Source organism: Thunnus albacares, chromosome 11, assembly GCF_914725855.1.
Source record: "Thunnus albacares chromosome 11, fThuAlb1.1, whole genome shotgun sequence".
NCBI lineage: Eukaryota > Metazoa > Chordata > Actinopteri > Scombriformes > Scombridae > Thunnus > Thunnus albacares.
In genome coordinates this window covers 18283383-18306930 of record NC_058116.1, presented here as the reverse complement: position 1 = coordinate 18306930, position 23548 = coordinate 18283383, and the positions used below count along the sequence as shown (strand labels likewise).

The 23548-nt window shown below is 39.3% G+C and overlaps 1 protein-coding gene across 1 annotated transcript; it reads left to right on the top strand.

The window, feature by feature from the left end:
* The first annotated feature begins 3691 nt into the window (after positions 1-3691).
* On the top strand, positions 3692-22468 carry si:ch211-39i22.1 (skin secretory protein xP2). The gene is made up of 12 exons (XM_044365361.1): positions 3692-4038; positions 10752-10858; positions 11628-11898; positions 12560-12666; positions 12858-13017; positions 13289-13324; positions 15432-15518; positions 17252-17278; positions 17857-17877; positions 20167-20283; positions 22099-22158; positions 22254-22468. The coding sequence occupies exons 1-12, from the start codon at positions 3975-3977 to the stop codon at positions 22280-22282; spliced, it is 1086 nt and encodes a 361-aa protein (XP_044221296.1). The 5' UTR covers positions 3692-3974; the 3' UTR covers positions 22283-22468.
* Positions 22469-23548: the final 1080 nt, after the last annotated feature.

Sequence of the window (23548 nt, the reverse complement as noted above, 5' to 3'; positions counted from 1 at the left end):
CACCATGCAAACACTCTGATTTGACACTTCTAGACACACAGTTAATCGTCAATTCACCAAAGTGTTTGATTTTGCTTTGATAATTGGTCTGCTGCCTGCTAAAGTCTGCAAAGAAGAAAGGTTGAAGAGCTTAGGTAGTTGATGTTTTGTGCCAAATGCAGTCATGGAAGCTTCACACCATGTTGGTTACCGTATAGCTTCTTTTTTTTTTTTCTTGTACTCCTTAATGGAGGCTTTTTGGAGGACTGAACCAAACAAACATGGCACTCCCACAAGCTACCTGAGGGGGCGAGGTTGTTAGACCCACCCTGCTTACTGTCAGTGTGCCTCAACCCTTTTCTGGCATTAAGTCACTGTACTAAATAATAGACCTGAGTTTCCAGCATGCCTGCAAGCCAAATATTGACCAAATAGTGAAAATTTTTAAGTACATACAGTTGTTGGATCCTCAAAATCTGCTTCCTTCGTGGTATTCATTTGAGGTGGCAAAATTGGTGGAAAATGGATCCGACATCTGAAAGTTGTGTTGATTATTTCCTTTCAGCAAATCTTACCTTTTCAGAATAACCATAATCAATTTATTGAAACAAATCCAAAATTGAGGCTTTATGTATGTTTTTATTATGAATGTGTTAAATTGGAGATTGTTTTTTTATGTTTCTGCAATCATTGTGCTAAGACACTAATAAACATGTTTCTTTTTAAAAATGATTTCAGTTGTATTTTTAGACAGAATAATGTACAAAGGAGAGAACGATGATACAGAAAACTGGGATGTTATGTGACAATGTGCTAATTTCACACCACATTTACATGTTACTGAGGTTGCTGGATAACTGTTCTTGTCTGAAATCTTCTTTTTTTTCCCATCGCAATTTTGTTTGTGGCTAAAAGATCAGACAAATTAGCTTTTAATGAGCACATTCTAAAGATCACAGTTGTTTTTTTTTCCCCCATGAGACCTTTATAGATGTTTAGGAAAGTCAGGTTAGCTGGATGTATGTGTATGTGTTTAAGTAGTGGACAGATGCATTGACTCTTAAGTATCTATGAATTTTCTTGATCTACACGTATAATTCCTATAATTATTTTAATGTTTAATTGCGGAAGTGTAACAACATTTTTTTAACAAAGTTTAAAAGGTAGTTAAATGTCTCTTTGCTTCAATGACAGTTGTTGGTGTATAATACATACAAAAAGGCTGAGATGCAGAGATAATAATCTTGGAATTTATTCACAGCCTGGTTTTGTGTGTGTATGTGTGTGTATGTGTCCCTCTCATAGGCTACTTTCAGGGACAAATTTCAGACTTAAGACCAGTTAGCTAAAAGCTGTGTCCCCAACTTGGAAAAAAACTGATGTTTTAGTCAGTGTTATGGTTAGGTTAAGTTTAGGGGTAGGCAAGTAGTGGTTATTGTTAGGGTAAGTCTCCAGGAAATGAACGTAAGTCTATGTAATGTCCCCAAACGTGACCTAAGTAAACGTGTGTGTGTGTGTGTGTGTGTGTGTGTGTGTGTGTTTGCGCGCCTCATGGAGAGAAAACCGGTTTTCAACTGTAGGATTATGAATGGACGGCGCCGCCTGCCGATCAATACCAGTATAATCATTTCAATTTGGCACAGAGGCGGTTTAACAAACAACATAATAGAATAACAAAGTGGTAAGGGAAGGAAGAAAGAAAGAACAGTCTGTGGCCTGCAAGCAGACTATTGAGGAAAGGAGAGGAAAATGTTCCCTTTGCGGATCCAAATACTGGTTGGTTTGCATGAGGTAATGTGCGGTTTTCTCAAATAGAAACCTAACATTAATTTAACATTAAAAACCAGGGCAAAGCTTAAATTTCAAAATCCCATAGGAGTGTACTCCTTAGAAGCTTGATAGATTAATAAACGCATGAAAAACGTAGGCTTATTATGTGTCAAGAAAGTAGCAGCCTATGAGCTACCTAAATCATAGGTAATGTATAACTTTATAGGGAAATGTTTTGTAGGCCTGGGAATGCTGATAGGGGAGATATAGTTTCCTACATGCAGCCGGGTGACAAAGTAAAGGAAAAAAAACAATATGAAATGTCTTAGTGAGGTGTTGGATCACCACTAGCCGCCGGAACAGCTTCAGCGCACCTTGGCATTGATTCTACAAGTCTCTGCACTCTACTGGAGGGATGAACACCATTCTTCCAAAAGATATAATTTGGTGTTTTGATGATGGTGGTGGAGGGCGATGTATGAGACAACGGTCCGAAATCTCCCATAGGTGCTCAATTGGGTTGAGATCTGGTGACTGAGAAGGCCATAACATATGATTCCCATCATTTTCATATTCATCTAACCATTCAGTGACCGCTCGTGGCCTATGGATGGGGGGCATTGTCGTCCTGCAAGAGACCACTCCCATTAGGATAGAAATGTTTCATCATAGAATAAAGGTGATGATGCATTGATTTGCAGTGATCCTTCCCTCTAAGGGGACAAGTGGACCCAAACCGTGCCAGCAAAATGCCCCCCACAGCATAACAGAGCCACCAGATCCCCTTACTGTAGGGGTCAAGTCTTCAGACCTGTACTACTCTCTTGGTGTAGGCCACACATGCACTCGCCCACTTGTCTAGAATATAGTGAAGGATGACTCATCTGACCATATCACTTTTTTTCCACATCTCTGTAGACCAGTGCCTATGTTTTTTTGCACCACTGAACTCTCAAATGTGCATTCATCTTTGTAATGAGGGGTTTATGCACTGCCACCCTGCTATAACATCCCTCTCTGTGTAATTGTCGACAGACTGCTCTTGCTGACACAGTCTGATCACGTCCTGAATTGACATTCTCGGTCACCTGAGGAAGAGTTGCTCTTCTGTTTCTCCTTACATATCGCACTAATGCACAAGTATCATCAAATGTGTGCTGTCGACCACAATTTCCGACCCTATTTGCTGATGTCTTTCCCATAGATCTAAATGCAGGTGTCACTTTAGTCACTGTTCCGATTGAAACACCAGCCATCTGAGCCGTCTTTGTGACTGAAGCTCCTGCCATCCGTGCCCCATGAAGCCTATTTCAAAGTCACTTAGATCTTTTCCTCTTTGCCATCTTGATACAAAATCAGAATCAAGTGAGCCTGCTCAGCATATTTATGCATGCCACAGAGCATGATTGGATGTTAATTGTTTAATTGTACCATGCTCAGTGCACCTGTATGGAAGCATCTGCATTCCTTATGTCTCTCCACTCATTTTTTCAGGCTTTTTCCTTTAATTTATCGCCCGTCTGGTCGATATAAAGTCTTCCATTGACTTAATGTCGCCTAGGGGAGATATAAATTCTCCTATGAAGTCACTTGATACATGCTATTAAATTTCTTCAGGGATCTCAGCACATGGTTGGATTTTTTTCAGTGCTGGACTCATTTTTTAAATGAAAGGACACAATTACCCTATGTTTAAGAGACTATAATATGAATAATATATATAAATAATAGGTTTATGTGTCGTATTTAGATAATTGAACCCTTTATCGCACTAATCAGGATTAATAAAAACGAGCACCAATCCATGTTTTTGGTCATTGTCACAGCATCGGAATGGTATGGTAATAACACTACAGATTATTGGGCAAAGTAATGCCCACACACCAGCAGCACCATACCCAGCCCTGCTGTCTGCCTGTCTGCCTGCCTGCCTGTCTGTATTTGGGAGAAGAGACCCGCCCACCTTAATAAAGACTGGACCTTTTCTCTTCCAATCCAGACAAAAGGAGAGGACGACAGATCCGCGGAGGCGCGCGCTGAGCCGAGCATCTGAGCACCTTGGAGACGCCACTGGTTTGGTCCGACGCGCAAGAACGCACCGGCACTTCGACACACACGCCCTCCAGATCCACCTGAAACCTGCACGCCGGTTAATTGTCCTGTTTGAAGGCCGAGGAAAGGGAGACTGAGCCCCGGTTCACCCGCAGCCAGAACACCGTGTTCCCATGATGTCATACCTGTGGATTCTGCTATTAGGAAGCCTGTTGGCTGGAAGCGCCAAGGCACAAGGTAATGATTTCTCTCCAGTTAATTCAACCCAGCCTTCAGCTGTATGCAGATGTTTTTGTTCGTATGCACATCAGATATCTATCTATCTTCCAATCCATCTGTCTATCTCTCTGTCATCTTCATCTCACTGTCTCTGTTTTTCTCTCCATATCAATCTAGCTCTCACCTATCTTTCTCCCTTTATGTATTTTCTCTCCTTTTTCTCTGCCAGTCTGCCTCATTACTCATCCATCTGTGTGTGTGTGTGTGTGTGTGTGTGTGTGTGTGTGTGTGTGTGTGTGTGTGTACACAATTACCAGTCTGTCCGCCTTTCTGTTTGCATGTCAATACAATTCACCTTCAGCTATATTCTGCTTGTTTTAATCTGTTCTGATTGAATGATTTTTTTTTATTAAACAAAAGCTCAGCCCTCTACATCATCAGTGTGATTGTTCATAGCTCTGCAGCTGAGACATTATCACTGAAATAGGTGTGTCATGTAATGTGGCCATATCTTTATGGACATTATAGTTTTACACAGGGGTGTGGTGGACCTATTGTCCATACATAAGTAATTATCTCCTTTCATCCCTCTATTTATTCATACATTTGGTCCCTGTTTCTTTTTAAATCTCAGTTTTTCTTCTTTATAGCTCTCTTCCTCTTTTTTATTTTTTGCTCTCTCCTCCTCCTCTTCCTTCTTCTTCAGCTGGCCCATGGTCTCCCGCCCTTCCCCGCGGCGCATGAAATGATTTCAGATTGCTCAAATGTGCAATAAAACTCAGAGGGAGAGAAAGGAAGCATTGAGGAAGAGGCAGACGCTGAGAAAAAGTGGGGGAGATGTTGGAGGAAGATAAAAGAGAAATGTAGCCAATTGAGAGGGAAAACAGAAGAACATACAAGGAAGGAAAGAATAAGAGATAGTCAGACCAACAATGTGCCTCATAATCATTATGCAAACAAAACTTCAGTTGAACATTGGTGCGATTGGTTGTCATCTGTGGTAATCTCACTTTACCGGTTCACTTTTTCGTTACCAGACAAAACTCCAGAGAGGAACCACCTTCACACGCACACAAGCACACACATGCAATCATGTACACACTTTTCCCTCTCTTTCTTTCTCTTTCTTGCACACACATTCTAATTGCTGATCTGTAACCTCACTGTAAACCCAATGGATGTACTTTGGAACAGGAGATCTCTGTGGATGTGTTTGCTCGCTTGCGTGCAAGTGTGTACACCAGTTCTCCAGCTGCATTGAAAAAGATGGGGTGCTAGGTCATGTGTGCACATCATGTACGGTGTGCATATGCTATAGAAATGAAGGATAGGGAGTTTCTCAGTAACTAGATCCAGTTCCAGCTGTAGACAACACCCAACAACACAACTAGTTTCAGCCCCTTCCTCTCCCCCAGGGCCCTCAGCATCTGTGTGTGTGTATGTAATGTATGGGTGGGTGTGGGCTATAACTTAATGTACAGAACATGTGGGAGTATGGGGGTGCTTCATTAATGTTGAGAGTGTGAGTCAGTTATATAGCATGTGTTTCTTGGAGGCAGATGAAAGATCCAAAACCTGTGTGATGTGTGCCAGGTGAGTGTGTATAGTGTGTGTGTGCAGACTTGTCCGTGTTTACACCTTCAACTAACAACACATAAATCACTCTTTTGGTGGATAAGTGAAACAAACACACACACACACACACACACACACATACACACATACATCCCCTGCTCCCATGGGGGCAGTTTTAATGCGTGCATAATTGGAGTAAACACCACAGCACTTTCTGTTCCACAAACGCACAATAGAACCATACCTGACAGAACAATGCGCTGTTATATCACCTGACACACACACACACACACACACTTTTGGGTGTTCTGTTACAGGGCAAGGCTTGGTTGTTGGTTACACGCACATGCATGTACACACATTATTACTCATTCAACCACAAGATCTCACAGCAATAACAAGAAGAGTCAGAAAGTAAAGTTCCTCTTTGGCACTGATAACATAGGACAAAGAAGCAATTTATATTGCATGCATTGTATAGTGTGTATGTGTTTCATAACTTAAAATTATGGCAAATTTACTTCGTTGTTATTGAGTAATTACTGAATTAAATGGTGAATATGAGGGAAATCACGCATATTTCAGGGGTTTTTTCAGAAAACATCTTGACATGCCAAGGTGAAATGTTCCATTATGTCACCTTTAGGATATTAAAATAGTGGTGCCTGCATCAAGCACTAGGACAGCCCTAAAACTTCCATGAAGTGTGTGAAACATGATATACACAACACTCTTCGTGTAGTCTTCATGCTGTATTGGCTGTTTTTAATAGTTTCACAATAGCATGATGTAACTTGCTGAAAGTGCTTGGTAATATGGTAAAACATAATGTTAACTGTTCATAAATATATTTAACTGATTTGTATGTATGACTATGTATGTGTCCTTCCTTTTAATCAAAATTGATGCCATATTTCCCATGAACCCTGTTGTTACATGTTGCAACGACAACTTTAACACCATGTTGCCTGAATTATGGCAAAACATTTTTTTAGCCATTTGAGTGCTGCTGATAATAACAATATAATAATAATAATGATGATAATGATGATAATGATAATAATAATAACAATAATAACAATAACAATAATAATAATAATAATAATAATAATAATAATAATAATAATAGTAATAATAATAATAATACATTTAATTTGTACCACGCTTTTCATTCATAGTGATCTGAGGGTACGAGTGGAGGTTTGTGGTATGATCAGTTCTGTAGGTAGGGAGCCGCATGTCCATTGATGGATTTGTTTGTGAGTAGCAGGACTTTGTAGTAAATCCTGAAGGAGACAGGAAGCCAGTGCAATGAAAACAGAATTGGTGTTATAAGTTCATGTTTTTGCACTCTCATCAGGATCCTGGCAACGCTGTTCTGAATGTACTGGAGCTTCTGGATGCTCCTGCCAGGGATCCCCATGAAGAGCGCATTGCAGTAGTCCAGTCTTGAGGAGATAAAGACACAGACAAGTTTCTCTGCATCTGACAGGGTTAGAGAGGGGCAGTGTTTAGAGATGTTTTTGAGATGGTAGAAAAAGGTTTTGCATAGATGTCTTGTATAGTCATCAAAAGTCAGCTAAGGGCCAAACACCCAGATTAGTGACTTGAGGAGGAAAGAGGAGGAAAGAGGTTGTCAAAGGTTAGATGAGGCATGGGGGATGACTGAATCTGGTGTTGAGTGCCAATAAGGAGAGCTTCAGTTCTGCTGCTGGTTAACTGGAGGAAATTTGTGCTCATCCAGTCCTTTATCTCTTTAAGACAGGTGCTGAGGCGTGACGTGGCTGCAGAAGGGCTTGGGGCAGTTTTGATATACAGCTGGGTATCATCAGCATAGCAATGAAAAAACATCCCATGTCTGCAGTTAACACATATAAGAGGGAGCATGCAGAGCGCCTGAACTGCAAAGCTTTTGCCTATATTAGTGCTCTAGGTGGTACCAAAATCCTGTTTGCTTGATCATAAAGAAATTGGAAATGGAAAGTTAAATGCTCATATGTTGGTACCGCATAAGGGATGTTTTCAAGGTTTCAGTAAAAATGTAGTTTTTTTCCATTTACAGAAACATTCTCCTGTTGCAGATTAAGGCTACACCCTGATAATATATGGTACATTCATAGGGAGAGAACGTCATATGAAAATACTTCTACATCTTGCTTTTTGGCATAGAAATGTATCCCTTTACACAATGAAGTTGTTTCCTATTTGTCATCAGCCTCTCTTCCCCCAAGTTTCATATCATTCATCAAGTAGTGTTAAGCTCATCAAGTTACATTTTAGGTTTTAGAATATGTTATGTTCATGGTCCGATATCAAACTGTTATCCCTATCAGTACCTTTAGATATGGCCTATGATATGATACAGATGTTACAGATACATTTGTAACAATACCCTACAACACATTTCAAAGTCGATCCAATATATCTTTATCCATCTAACTTTCATTCAAGCCCCTTGACTAGTCCTGAAAAGAACACAGTGTAACTGACAGTATGACGCTTTCCCACATGTGTAAACTGGTTTTACTTAAGAGTTTTCCTTTGGGGACCTTTTTACAGTTTAACACTGCACATGCTGAAACAGTCCCATACAATAGCGTGCAGCCATGTCAGAGAGATACAGATGACTCATCAGCCTCAAGGGGAAAGCAGTGGCAGAGAAACAGAGGGAGTCATGAGTTTGGAAGAGAGAAAGAGGGGAAAAGGGGGGAGACAGGCTTAAAGACAAAAAGAAAGGAAGGGAAGAAGGGGAGGGAGGGAGAGAGAACTCGGGATGTGCAACAGTTTGCTTCACTGCTGCACTAACACAAAACAGGACACCACTTAAAGTGTGAGAGTGCACATGTACTGTATGTGTGTGAACATTGTTTGTATGTTTGGACTGAAAGGGGAGGAGAAGGTGTTTTTATGAGTTTGTGCGCAATCCTCTAGCTTTGTGTGTGTGGGAGTGTAGGTGTGTGTGCACGCATGAGTGTGTGTTGGTGGGTGGGGGGTGTATAGGAGAGGGTTTGTAGTCTAGGTAGTTAGAGGAGGAAGTGGCAAACTGATAGATGGGAACAGAATGTTCTATGGAGTGGCAACAGAAAGAGAGAGGGGGTTTTTATGGGGGGCAGTCTCTCTCTCTCTCTCTAATACACACACACACACACACACACACACACACATATACACACACACTCACGCATGCAGAGCTAGAGGAGTTACATGGGAGCCACATATTTCTCTCTCTCACACACACACACACACGTAAGCACAATACCATGGAAAAAACTAATTAGCACATGTTCTGTCTGTAACATACAAACAGAGAAACCCAGCAACAGACATAAATTAACAATGAAATGTGAAAGCGAAATTATAATGTGTTCCTGTGCATATAGTTCATGTTCAGTTTTTTATGTTTTATCAATGTTGCATCAACTGGCATCTTATCTTAGTTCCACTTTATTGCCTTGAATGGTGTGCAAAGGGAGGTACATCCTTCGTTAGTATAATGAGTTCCAAAGAAGTCATGAAGATAGTAAAATAGAAAAATCAACGCAGACCACACCCACAAACACACCTAAAGCCCTGTAACTGAAGGTTGTTTGATACTTAAATAAATTATTGAGGTCACTGACTAATGTTTATCTTGAACACCAAGGTGATACAGGGACACACACTTTAAAAACACAAACAGTAATAGAAACAAAGAGTGCTTGTCCTTACCGCTGTGTGTCAGTATCCTTGCATCTGTGCATGTGTGTCTGCATATCTTATATTCATGGTTCGGTGCATGAATGCATATGCGTTTGGCCGTTCTTGTATGCGCTTACTTGTGTGTGTATATGCATTTTTTTCTGGTTTATGAATGTGTTTGTGTGTGAGGGGAGAAACGGTGTCACCAGCACTGCTTGCCTCCAGAGACTTTACAATGTGATGGAAATACTTCAAATGTGTGCGTGCCACTCTCCCTCAAGGCTTCACTGACTCTGATATAATCTCTGTTGGCAAAAATAGTAATCCTTCATTTGAAACTTGCATGGCAATGAATGACTTCTAAAGAAGATGAAGAATTGTATTCTGTGAGCAGTAAAACAAATAACTAACTGATTGCTTCCTGAATTTCTAGTTCTGGCAGCGTTTTGGCACTTGTCCTGCCTTCCTGTACATGTCTTTTCCACTTTTTCAAACTAACTGTATTACAATTTTGCCAGCAGAAAGGACAGCGTCATTCATAATATCAGTACTGGATGGCTACATCTCTTTGTTAATGGTTGATAGCTGTATTTGGAAAAGCTGAAATCAGCAGACCAAAGAACGATCCAGTCAGAGCACAGTTTGCTGTTTCAGCTTCTCACATGCAACAGGGGAATGTCACAGCACTGGCTCAAACACACGCACACACACACACACACACTCACAAATTACATAACACACACAGAGTGACAAAGACATGCTCTTTGTATTTTCTCATTAGTACGGAGTTGCAATGCCAGTGCGGCGGTCGATTCCTCATACAGTATGATGTTGAAGCAGGTCAAATGTGATTGATGTGTCTGTCATCCAATTGTGGCTGGAGCGTTAACATCAGGAACTAATCAGAACAGGGTGTGGCTCTCTCTCTCTCTCTCTCTCTCTCTCTCTCTCTCTCTCTCTTTCATGTATGTGTGTGTAGTGATAGTCATGTAAGAAAACATCTTAATGACCTTTCAGACAGATGATTTTAAATGACAGCAGATGGATTAAGGTGATTTAATTGCAGTGTTTAAATACCAATGGTTACACTAATCACTACCAGTTTTAGGTTCTATTGTTTGTATTTTAGTTATATAATATTTCTAGCTTACTTATTTGTTTGTGAACGGTGGGCCACAATAGTAGTCAATGAAGTCAGTTTTTAGGGATGTGTTGCGAAGTTGAACACCTTCAAAGGCAGAAGGACCTCTCCTTGAGACACTGAGAGGGAGCCATGTCTGCCTTCTTTCTCCATTTCAAAAGAAAATGATAGTTGCACAGTCTTCTGTCAGTGTTTTAATGTTTATTGAAGCACCAGGGTTTCAGGACAGTCCGTTATTTTTTTGAAATTGATATGCCCCAGAAGTCAGTGCTTTCACTGGATGTGTGCTCTTTTTTCATTATTTCATTACCTTCTTCCTTCACACATCTCTGTGTAGATGAAGTAACCACAGCAGAGGACTTAGTAGTTCCTGAGACTCCAGGCCCTGACGTAGACGCAGTGCCAAAACCGGAGGCTGATGAGGGATCTGACCACACAGCTGAGGTGAGGAGTGGAAATTTTTTTTTTTTTTGGTTTGTTTTGTGTCAGTCTTATGTTTCAGTAGAGGTTTCCTGGTAAATCAGAAATCTCAAAGCATCCACTTTTGGTTCAATCACAGAGGTTCAGTGGAAAACTGGCTGTGTGAAAATAATATCTAATCATGTAACAACTGGTGTTGAAAAGCAGATGTCTTAAGTGCACATCTGAATAATGCACAGGTGTAAAATGTAATGGTGAATACAGTTCAAAGCTTTTTTTTTCAAAGTTTGGGTTGCTGTGATGTTGCAATCTAGCTTTTAGCTCTTTCCTCACTCCAAAACTCTTAATAAACTCTAATCCAAGAGCTTAACTAGTAGGTTTGGGCCCTCTCACCTGAATTATTCAGGGCTTCTCTAAAGGTGCATAGCCAGACTGTAATCTAGTCAATGTCATAGAGGTCTGGAGAAAATCTTATCTTGGGAAATCCTCAGGCAGGCATTTGATAAGGTGAGGCTCTTTGTAAACAGCAAATTATGTTTTTTTCAGGTATAGAAGGTTTTTATGAAGCATAATTTTATTGGCAGTTTTGTGACTCTTTTTTAACCAAATGAGATGTGCTTAGAACAAGAAAGAGATGGTTAACCACTAACAAACAAGTTTAAGTGATCTTAAAATACCCAACCACCAGAAAGCCAATTTAACAATGAAAGTTTTGAGGATGCAGTTTTCTGGATAATATAGATACATTATGTGAAGGTAATTTCAAGGGGCATAAATCTCATACTGAATGCAGGAAATACTGCCAACTGCAGCTGAGCCCGAGCACGCTGCTGACCCTGAACCTGAAGCCCATGAACCAGTGACTCCTGCAGATGGAGGCGCAGAAGCAGTGACTCCTGCAGGTGCAGGTGCAGACACAGAACAAGAGACTCCTGCAAGTGCAGACGCAGAAGCTGTGACCCCTGAAGATGGAGGAGCAGAAGCACATACTCCTGCAGATGGAAATGCAGAACCAGGGACTCCTGCAGCAGACGCAGAGGCGGAGGCTGCTCCAACAGTGCAAGGTGATCAATAGGAGTTAAAATAACATTTTCATGTGCTTATTTCAGATGATTATTCTGACACAAATATAATATAGTAAATTTCCTCACTTTGTCTCATTTTACATAAATTATACACTGGCCAAAAGTAGAATCCACACCCTGTTCTTTGCTTCCAAGCTGATTTTTCATGCAATGTTGCTGTGCAACTTTTTTGTTAAATCTGATCTTCCCTCGTAGCATAGCAACGCTGAATAAAAAATGATTTTGGAAGTAAGGAACAGTGTGCAGATTCTACTCTTTATCATGATATATACTACTTTTTCTCCACCTTAATCCTACACTCCCATACCAGCAGGGATAGTATTATTTACACTGAAAAGCAACTGTTATTGCAGTATTAAGAACAAATGCCATCAGTCTAATCAGAAGCCTCATACTAAAACACCCATATTACAAATAAGGCTTCCTCCTAAGTTCTGCATTTGCTTCTTGAATTTATCTTTCCGGGTGTTACCTATTCCTTTTATTTACCTTGTTAGTGTGCAAAGGTGTGGCAAAATGCTATGTCAACCTCTTGCAACCTGCATCAAACATTTCAGTACAACAAGCCATGCCATAATATTTTGGGTAAATGGATGATGAATAAACATCAGTGATCTCTTACTTAAACGTTCTTGTCCAGGGCCTGCAGCTGATCCAGAGGTTAAGGATCCAGAGGCTGAGGAACCAGCACCCGATGTAGAGGAGCAACCTACCTCAGGCACTGAGGCACCACCTGCACAAGAGGAGGTCAGTAGCAGTCTTGGAAGGTCTTAAAAACCTTGCATTCAAACCTACTCTGACAAAATGATCCACATTCCTAATAGTTTAATATATAATTGCTGACAGGTTGTGTGTAACACAGATATTATTCAGGATCTACTATGCTAATGTGAAGCTAATGTGTCCTTTCTACATGCTGCATAATACATTTTTAATAGGATGGACCTGAAGGTGAGGCCAAGCCAACAGCAGATCCAGCTGTACCAGATAATGCGGAAGAACCTACTGATCCAGCTGCTGATGTAAAACCAACAGTTCCAGTTGATGAGGAAGAAGTAGTAGCAGATGTTGGCAAAGAAGGGGGCCTTGCCCCTACAGGTTAGAATAATGAATAGACGATCCAGTGCATATTCACAAATAGTACACTTGTGCACACTCAAAAATGACGTATGAAATGCTAAGGCATACAAAGGAGTCATTGTATCAACTATGAAATAGTCAAAACACAGATTCCTTTTGAGATGATGAAACACAACTGTAATTTTACTAAAGATCAAAGTAAAATGTTCAACAGCTGTAATACTGTTGGTGTCACTGATTTTAGATGTTGGCATCCAAACATGATTCTGTTGTTTGTCTTTGTCAACAGTTAAAGTGGACATCCCTAAACCTAAGATGGATTCAGGTAAAAAAAAAAAAAATGTTTTTAATTTTTCTTTCCTCTGTCACTTGAACAATCTCCAAATTCTCAGCGACAATTTATAAACTCCACCAGTTCTGAAGAAAAGTTTCTCTTAATTACTAAACACATTACTAAGGCACACCACAAACAATTGCTTGTAAATATGACAAAAGTGCTCATTTCATCATACAAGAGGCTTTTTTTTCATTAACTACAGTAACAATGAGTCCACAGAGAACCTGACCTGTTTAACTGATGCTTGGTCCAGACTGAAATATTTCAATAACTATTTGATGAATTTCCATGAAATTTTGCTCATTTATGGTCCCCTGAGGATGAATCCCCCTGACTTTGGTGAAATACCTGAAAAGTACTAGTAGTGTTGTTTGGAAAGGGAACTTTTGAAATGCCAGTCTGTATGGTTCCTGTTTGAGGTAAACTGACTGAATACTTCTGCTATGTATTTCCCTCAAACTTTGAACTACAACACTGCCTGTCCCCGAGCAACCATCTGAAAGTAAAAAGATATGAAGATTTGCTATTTTACAATGTTTGGAACAGTGCCACCTGAAGTTTAAAAAAATATTAGATCTCCACTGTGTCATTTTTTGACCTCAAGAATATCCAGAAAATTAGTATTGTCAACGTTTAGTGTCATCAGTAATTTAAAAAAATGTACATGTCCTGCTTCCATGAGATATCATACATCATTGCAGGCTGCAACTCCCTATTTTCTGAACAAATTAATGTGAAACAGATGTGCTTTTCCATCAAAAAACACAATTACTTAGGAAGGTTATGAGGTGGGATCTTGGCTCAAACAATTTTACCTCTTAAATTGGGGGCGGTATGGTTTGAGTAGGAAACCTCCCAAATTACCTCAGCGTGATTTTATCACAACTGAAGTGTGGAGTGTTTTTGAACTTCGTCTTTAACAATGTTCTCTTTTCAAGTCTCGCTAATTCTCACTTGCTTTCTCATACCCAAATTCTTGCTCTTTCCCCCTTCCCCAAACTTTACACTGATTTCAATTCAGCATTTTGTCTGCTTAAGTAAAATACTGGCATATCCTCCTTTTCATCACTCAATGATATTTTTTTCTCTCTCAGCAGTGCTAACACAAAAGGGGGTTGCAGTTGGGTGTTTAGGAAATGGTTGCTATGGGGGGTTTGTTTCACGTGATAACTGGCAAGAGAACATTCTCTCACTGTGGTGACAAGAGGAAAAGAGTTGAGAAATGTAGAGGAGGATAAAGAAAGGAGGGGAGAGAAAAGTGGTTGAGAGCAGGGGAAGTAATCAGAGTAGCAAAATAAAGAAAGGAAGATAAGAGGAGAACCAAGGGGAAAAGAGAGAGAGAGAGGAGAAGGTGGTAAGGTTAATGGAAAGGCCAGGGAACAATAACGAACAAAGGAGGTTCAGTAGAAACTAATAAACACAGAAGAATGAGTGTATCGGTGTAAAACTTGGCTCCCGCTCAAAATATGGTTTCATTACTTAACACTCATGTACCCATCTGTGAAAAATGGTGCTTGACGATGTGAACACAGTACTTACTCACTATGATTTACCATCAGCATGTCTTAGGTGAAAGAGGGGGGTCACTGGTAATTGCGCCTCTGAGGTAATCAGCCATAAAATAATTCACCGATCCTATCTCGCCCTGCCCAGCCTAAAAGTGTTTTGTACACTGGCTCACACACATTGTATGAGTCACTTGGGGTTTTCCCCAAAGAATATAGAGTTAGGGAAAGGTATTGTTCCTGACAGATAATATCCTTTAATCAAAGTCATCACCAGTTCACATGATCTGTCACACCCTTGGCCTTGAAACTGGTAGAGTTTCAGAGTCCATATTGAGGACAGCTCTGCAGGGCATTCACTTGTGGTCATGAGGGACTGAACTGGAAGAGCTTCCAAGATGGTTGATATTATCCTTAAATTGTTTAACATGGAAATGGTGCGGTATAGTGTATTAGAGAGAGGACTTGTTTTTGGGGTTAGCATCTGGATAATATCCCTATTGGGTGGAATAGTGAAAGGAAATTTCCCCTACTGGGATGAATATTGCATTTCTGTCACCACTGATATCTTATTATTTTGTCAAATGCAGAACTTAACTTGGAAGATGCTCTGCCTGAAGGGAATGAAGTGGACAACCCCTCAAATCCTGGAAAAGGCCGCAGCTTTGGATCTAATGGTTAGTAACCATACAGTTAGCGATACTAACTGATTCAACGGTTAGTTCCGTTTTAGAAGAATTGTATTTATCTTTTCTAGTTACCAAGAACACAATCTTGTGGATGCCTTTTTTATCATTCTGCATGCAGTTTGAAACTATGTAGAACTCCAAGATTAGCCGAGTTTATCTCAGCGACTGAATGTCTGTTGGATCAGCATCAGCTCCATTCTAAGGAATAAGATTACACCTTCTCTAACACAAAGGGCGTAATAATTGTTATTTGTTAGCCTAGCTTAGCATTTTTTCTTAAATGTTTTCACAAATACAAATAAAATCCCGATAATTATTGTTAGCAACATTTTTGCATGTAAACAGTAAGTGACTGTGTCATTTAATTTGATCTAATTTCTTTGTAAATGCTGAAATTAGTTACTTTCTAAATATGTAAATTAAGAATGTGACTCAGACCAGTCATCACTCTTTGGAGAGGTTTAAAGTTGTTCTTCACTACCTTATTTGAGCGAAGCAGCTAATTGGACCCATAGACATTTGTGCATTGAGTTAAGATCAGCATATTCTACTTTTATACAATAAAGCTTTGATAAGTTTTTTCCTACTCTCAGTAAATAGGGAAAAAAAATACCCCAAACCAAACTATTCTTTTAAGTGAATGTATACATTTGCCAAAAAACAAAACCCAGGAAGTCTTGCTTAGTGTTTGAAATGAATGAAATAATCTTATGATTTTATTGTTCGAGCACAGGCAATCTCTACGTTTGCCAATTTGTTAGATTGTCTCTTCATTTCATAACCATTTCTATTGTAACTGAGATTGAGTCTTATTATTTAGAGCACTAACAGTCCATTTATGAACAATGACATCAGTTCATGAGACAGCCATCTTTATGCACATGGTGCATTGGCTGTAGTCTGGCATCCAAAGTTACACCTTTACCAAAAGGTTTGTAGCATTAGGCAACTTCAAGACTGTGCGTTGGTGTGTTTTTAGACATTCTTACTGTGGATCTCCATAATGCATGAATGCTGTTCTGATTTAATGAGCTTTGTTCCCACGACAAGAGACTGAATTTACTTGTTTTTCTCCTCCTTGGTTGAGAAACTGTAATAGCTGACCACAACGCATTTTGACAGCAACGCAGAGATTTTCCTGAAGCGGTTCTCTCAGGGTTCACTCTTTATTCCCCACTTGAAAGCTGATTCATCTAGGTCGCTATAATCATTATAATCTAGTGAAAGGCACTCTTCTTTAGCGCTCTGTTATTAGAGGCTTTGTCAAGTTGAAGCAGGTACAGAGCAGTCATGATGTCACAGGCATATGCAGACAGGCAATGCGGGAGATAAAAAGGTTGTTTGCATATAGATCGAATCAAAGATCAGAGAGGGAGACATAGAGGGTGTGTGTCTCGCCCAGATATTTTACCTGTGTGATATTATAAAAGCATCTCCATGAGTGTACAGAAGGGACATTTCAAGCAGTTATGTATGTGTGTGGGTGTGTGTGTGTGTGTTTGTATGAGGGAGTGGGAGATACCAGACCGGTTAGGACAGAAACTCTAGAACCCTTAATGCCTCCAAGGTATAAACTACCACAAAGAGAATAATCCGGCTCATTTTCTCTGGCCTTTCCTTCTCTACCACCTCTGTTACAAAGCTTTACATGCGTCATTTACTCATTTAAACTTCTTTCCATCCTCCCTTAACCGCTTGTCTCTCTTTCTCCCTCTCTGTAGCACATGCTGCTGAGGCCACAGGAGATGGTAAGTCTGTTTTTTTAATGGTCAAAATATGCATTATCTGAACAAAAAACAATCATATCACCATATTGAGCCCAAATCGCACATATCCTGGTCAGATACGTAGCTTTGCAGCCACAGCAGCAGCAGTAGTGGGGCTTATGTAGGTTTGGAAACTGGTCGAACACACAGGATATTACTGGCATGCCTCTGACAATACAAACATGATACAAGACTCAGCGGAAAATGCCTCTCCCCTATTGTTTTAGTCGTTTAGTTTGAAACTGGCCCTCTTTAAGAGTATTTTACTTTAGTAAAATACAGTTTAGTCATGCTACATCTGTTAGAAGCTCTTCCACATTGTAAGTAACTTCTACTGATTGTCAAACAGGGAAACAGAAAGACAGTACAATCTCTTTGTGTTAAAATAAGCAGTTCCTCATGTTACATATAATAATCAACTTCCACATTGTTCACATGAAAAAATCAGTTGTCTTCACTATTTTCATTCCAAAGATGTGCATTTACCATAATGTACGACTGTTAAACCAGTTTGTAAATGGTTTGTAAAACTGTATCTGTGTGTTTTTTGTTCTAAACAGCAGATAAACCTCAGGCCCAAGGTGAGTTATCCTTCTTCTCTTTTTGTTTTGAACACATCCACCCACACATATACTGCCCCAAAGAAGTTGCCTGCTGTGCTTGCAGCATAAGCATTCCCCTGTTTTGTGTCATTCAAAGAGCCCTAAGCAGGACAGGTGTGTTGTTGCTGCTGCTGTATGGTATTTTCCAAACTTTTTTTTTTTTTTCTTACACTTGAACTTTCCTTTGAACTTTAGTAAGTAGATGTTCCTGAATAATTCTATGAATAACACAGTCAGGCAAATGAGGGCATCTTTCACTTGCAGATCCCACCAGTACTGAAATTTGTATGAGTTTAAATGGATATTATAAAAATTAGTTTTATGATAATCAGCAAACCTCTTTCTGACATTGATCGTTATCACAATATATGTTTAAGTATCACTTGTCGGTTCATCTAGTCCAAGCTCATCACATTGGACTGCATTATGATAGGAAGTCAAATTGAGCATATCATTTTTAGCTGTCAAGTATTTTCAAAAACCCCACCAACTTCTATTCCCAGAACTAATTTGTGTATCATGATATAATATTAAAGAAATGATACTTATTAGCAAATGATGAAGAATACGTTTTGATGTATTTACAACTCTAGCTACTAATGTAGGTGTTTCTCTGAGCTGTGTTGCCATGATGTAGCATACAGTAATGTGATAGTGCTGACCACATATGGTTCCCATAGATTTTTGTTCCCATAGTTCCATAGCGCATCGTATCTGTCAGTTTAGCTCTGTGTGTGTGTGTGTGTGTGTGTGCAGTATGTACGCACCACTTTATACTAGACAAACAGGTGTGTCTGCATGGCGTGGGCTGCATTTGTTCACATGCATGCATGTACATGTCCACATCTGCACCCACCTTTACTTTCGTTTACTGACTCACTACATTCCCCCATTTTATTCCACTTAATTTCACTGACTCATTCCCTTTTTTTTTTTTAAATTCATCTTGAGTCACGCCACCTGTGAGCTCTCTGACTCATTCCACTCCCTTTATTTTTCTCACCTTTTAACTTTATCACGGTGATTTGCTGTACTCTTTTGTTCTTTCATGTGTCCTTCAGTTCCTGGCTCACCCTTTACACCCCTACATCCCTTTTCCGCTACATCTCCCTCTATATTGCAACTGCAGAATATCCTGGCATTATTACTTTGTGGTGACTGAAACCACTGCAGGAACAATAAAGAGGTAGTCATTAGTGGAGATATAAAGGAGAACAAAAAGGGAAACAATAATATAAGACAGATTTACACTATACAATCCTTTCTATCAGATTTTTTTCTTATGTTTCAGTCCAAAATTGCACAAAAGAAGTTACACATTTAATTTAGTTAACAAAGTTTGCTCTGCTTCTTGATCTAGTCTGTAAATCTTATCTTCTACCTACCTAATTTAGAGTAAATTCAGAGGGATTTAGCAGGATTATGGCACAAGTGCATTTAGTGTGAGTATTTTTTTTAATAAGTGGGAAATATGTGTCCTTGCTGTTGAAGCAATTGTTAGTTACAGTGGTGGAAAGCAACTAATTACATTTACTTACATACTAAGTAATTTTGAGGTACAAATGCTTTTGCACTTATATACTTATACTGTGCACTACTATATTTTGCTAATAATACTTTATTATTTTTACTTTAAGTTAAAATTTGAATGCAGGGTTTGTACTTGCAATAATGTATTTTAACGTAGTTTAGGATTTATTATTGATTTTTTTTATGGTCATCATGGCAGTGCAGGTTTGTTGTATGTGTGTGTATGTGCGCGTTTGTTTGTTTGAGTGCCTTTTATTGACTATGAGAAGTATTTGCTGTATGCTATGACACAGCAGGAAAACTATTCAGATGCTGTTGTCATAGTAACCAGCTTACAGGTGCAGACAGATTTATGTTGTCACTGTGAATGCTTTTCAGGGTTTAAATTATAGGATAAGCGAATTAAATGGGATCTGAAAATGCTGGAACAAGATGATGCATCTCTCTCACACACACACACACACACACACACACACATACACATGCATTATACATTATGTCACATCAGTGAGCCTCGCTGCTGAATTGCCATTTATTATTTCCACTGCATAATGGCACCCAGTGGTGACAGCGAACATTACAGTCTTAGTCTGAATAACATTTAACACAGTGCAGTCACATTTGTATTACAAAACATGCCTTTGTTTCATGTACTGTTACTGAAAAAGTTAAAGATGAATACACATTTCCGATGCACTGTTGTCAGTTATCTTTTTTGTTTGTGTTTGTTTTCTTCAGAAGCCAGCTCCGGCTCTTTAGCAGGCATCCTGTGTGCAATTGTCGTGGCTGTGGTGGGAGCAGCAGGTGGATACTTCACCTATCAGAAGAAGAAACTGTGCTTCAAAGATAGACAGGGTAATTAATCATCTTTTTGATTACTTACCAAAGAAATCCAAAAAAGTTATACAATACCTAACTGCTGTAATGCAGACTTGCAGACTAATGCAGACAGGTCTATGTATATATATATTCTGGGGCTCTGGGGAGTATCTTTGCATGATTTACAGTTCAAAAAACTCCTTATTTATCTTATACTGGCCCTTTATGCAGCCCCTCAGTTCAGCCTCTGTCTGAAACAGGCCATTTTAGTTCTTGTCTCTCTTTCCTGTCCCCCCTCCCAATGAGCCCACTCTGTTCTGATTGGTTAGCTTCTGGAAGCTAACCAGACTTTTGACAGCTCCGTAAACAAACAATAGTAGTAGGATTTCACTTCTTTACTCAAAATGCCAACTTCACAAATATATCTGTACATGTTCGAGCCAAAATCCGATCCAAAATATGTGAGTGACAAACAACCCATGGAACAACCTTAGCAATGAAGACTACAGAACTGACCGCCATTTTTGGGCATGTGCAAATGATCTGACATCAATTCGATGGTGAAGTAGAGGTAACTTCACAAACGGAGTGTTCAGAGCAGGCTGAAGCCTTGGCTTACATACATCCACCTAAAGTTTTGAAACTTACAGTATATAAATGACAGAAAATCACATGAAGCATGTTATATTTCCTTTAATATTTGATTGAACACAAGAACTTCCTTTAGATCCCAGTTTCTCGAAAAATGAACTGCAACACAAAATTTTGTTGTCATTTTATTGACATAGATCCATGCCTGGATCTGTTTTAAAGTCACTGGTCTGGACTGGGGAAGAGTAAATGACATAATTTCCTTAACTAATGTCAGCCCCTTCAGAGCTTCATATCCAGAAGAGTTAGTGACACCATGCAGGAGAGTTCTGTACACGGTTGACTTGGATCAGAGCTCAGTCTCAACCTTTAATCAAGCTACCAGCATCTTCAAGGCTTTGCTTTACAGAGGCTCAAGTGCGAGATCAGCAGGGTGTGTTTCTTTCGGTCTGAAAAGCACAAGTATTGGAGGTCAGCCATCTGTCTTTGAGACAAAGCAGACTCAGCTTTACCCCTTAGAAAGTGTTGTCAATTACAGAAAACTCACATAAACACACACACACCCTGCATCCCGATACTGCCAAATCAGCAAAATTTTAATTTACAGTCAACATGAACAATTGGCCATTCAGCTTAAGCAATGCAGGGCAAAAGTCAGATTTGGATTCAGGATTTCACTGTCAGTACTGTCATTAATAAATGAATGTTCTAAATTTGAATAAATGCCACCTATAAATTCAAGAATCATATTCTCTATAGATCTTGGAGACAGTTCAGCCAGCGTTCATGAATATGAATGATTCTGCCTCAGCTGTAGAGAGTAAGGACTGTAATTGGTAATATCATCAGCATGTACCGCCTGGAGCTGCTTCATTCACAGTAAATGAGAAGACATGACTGCACTGTACTTGACAGTTTTGAGCTTTAACACCAGAAAAAAATGAGACAAAGTTTCATGGTGGTGATAATAAGCAATTAGAGCTGAGAAATATTACCATCCTCAGAAACTTCCCCTGGGTGCTCTCATTGTCATGCTTAATTTATGGTCAGTGGAGCCGTATAGTTTCACAATTACAGCAGAGGGAAGAATCCCTCTTTGTCAAATTTGCTAGAGGGGACAACATAAAGTGATCTATACTAATGAGTGGGGAAATGGTTTAATTAGCTAAATGCTTGTGAAATCCAAACTGACATGTGATGCCTTGTCTGTTTTTGTTGTTGTCCTGTCGATTCTTTTACTCTGCCAATCACTGTGATTAGAAGCGGATCCAGAAGCTGCACGCAAAGCTGATGCAGGAGAGGCTCAGTCAGATCCACAGGGTATGACACAGACACAGACACATATAAAATGCATTTTATTTAAATGATGAAATGATTTTACCTTTACACTTATCTTTTTTTTTCCTTTTTTACAGTCCTTAGCAACCTGCTGAACTCCTCCTAGATCAACAATGATCACATGACTGCATGGACCAACTACAGTCAAGCAAAGTGGCAATCTCACTGTTAGGCTCTATCCGCTATAGAGCTATAATACTGTGGGCCCCCAAAGTAGGGCTGTGTGTGTTTCATTGTGTGTGTGTGTGTGTGTGTGTGTGTGTGTGTGTGTGTGTGTGTGTGTGTGTGTGTGTGTGTGTGCGTGTGTGTTTGCTTGAATAAGCCTGTGCATGTGTGTGTGTGTGTGTGTGTGTGTGTGTGTGTGTGTGTGTGTGTGTGTGTGTGTGTGTGTGTGTGTCTATATGCATTCTGTCTGGTGTGTGTGCATATATGTGGGGGAAAAGGAGTTAGATAAGAAAAAGCAAGTAAATATATGTGAATCTTAGGGGTTTTATGATTATTACAACATAGGAATCTATTGAAATAATTGGTCAGACTTTCTACTTTAAACCAAATCCAACAACTTTTTTTCAGTCATTAAGAGATTAAATCTCAAATAAAGTATGACCATGAGATGGCTAAAATATAGAACTACCTTTTTTATTGTATTTGTATGGCTACAATCTAGTTAAAGTAATTCAGTGTGAATATAAATTGTGACAGATATTGATGTTGTAGACGTCTAACTTTGTACTGAATTCTTAGAAGTAGATTTTTTTTTTTTTTTTTGCTAATTCTGTCATTGTTTGAGCCATCCATATGATTTTGAAAATCCACTGGCAACCATTCACTTAAGAAAAGCATATTTTTCTTTTTTAATACAGTTGTCTGCAGTAAAAATGCAGGATAGATGGATAACAGGGGGCTTCAATGACCACCACTTTATTTCCTTAATTTTTGGTAGAATTGTAATCCTAGGATTCTGGGGTTGCTATTACACGGTCCAATCCTTGTTCAGTGGGCCACTGATGTCACTGTATGTGTGTGTTTTTGTGTGTGTGTGTTTTTATCGGTGAGTGGGCTTAGTTTTAAATCATTTTGGGTGGCTACCACTCCTCCTCAGTCAATGAAATAAATTAGTAGCTAAGCAAAATATCTAATTGATTACTTAAAATCCAAGTGAAGTTTAATTATCTACACCAACACTTTGAGTTTTTGAAAAAGAAAATGTACTAGAAATTCAAGTATTGAGAAAGTATCGATTTATTTGCCAAATTTGTTTCCCCCCTACTATTCACTATACAAAAAATTCATTTCTAAATTTACTGAGGTGAGTTGAAGTCTAGTTCAACCCTGTTTCTGTCAATAATTGAAGATTGTTCACCTGACATGG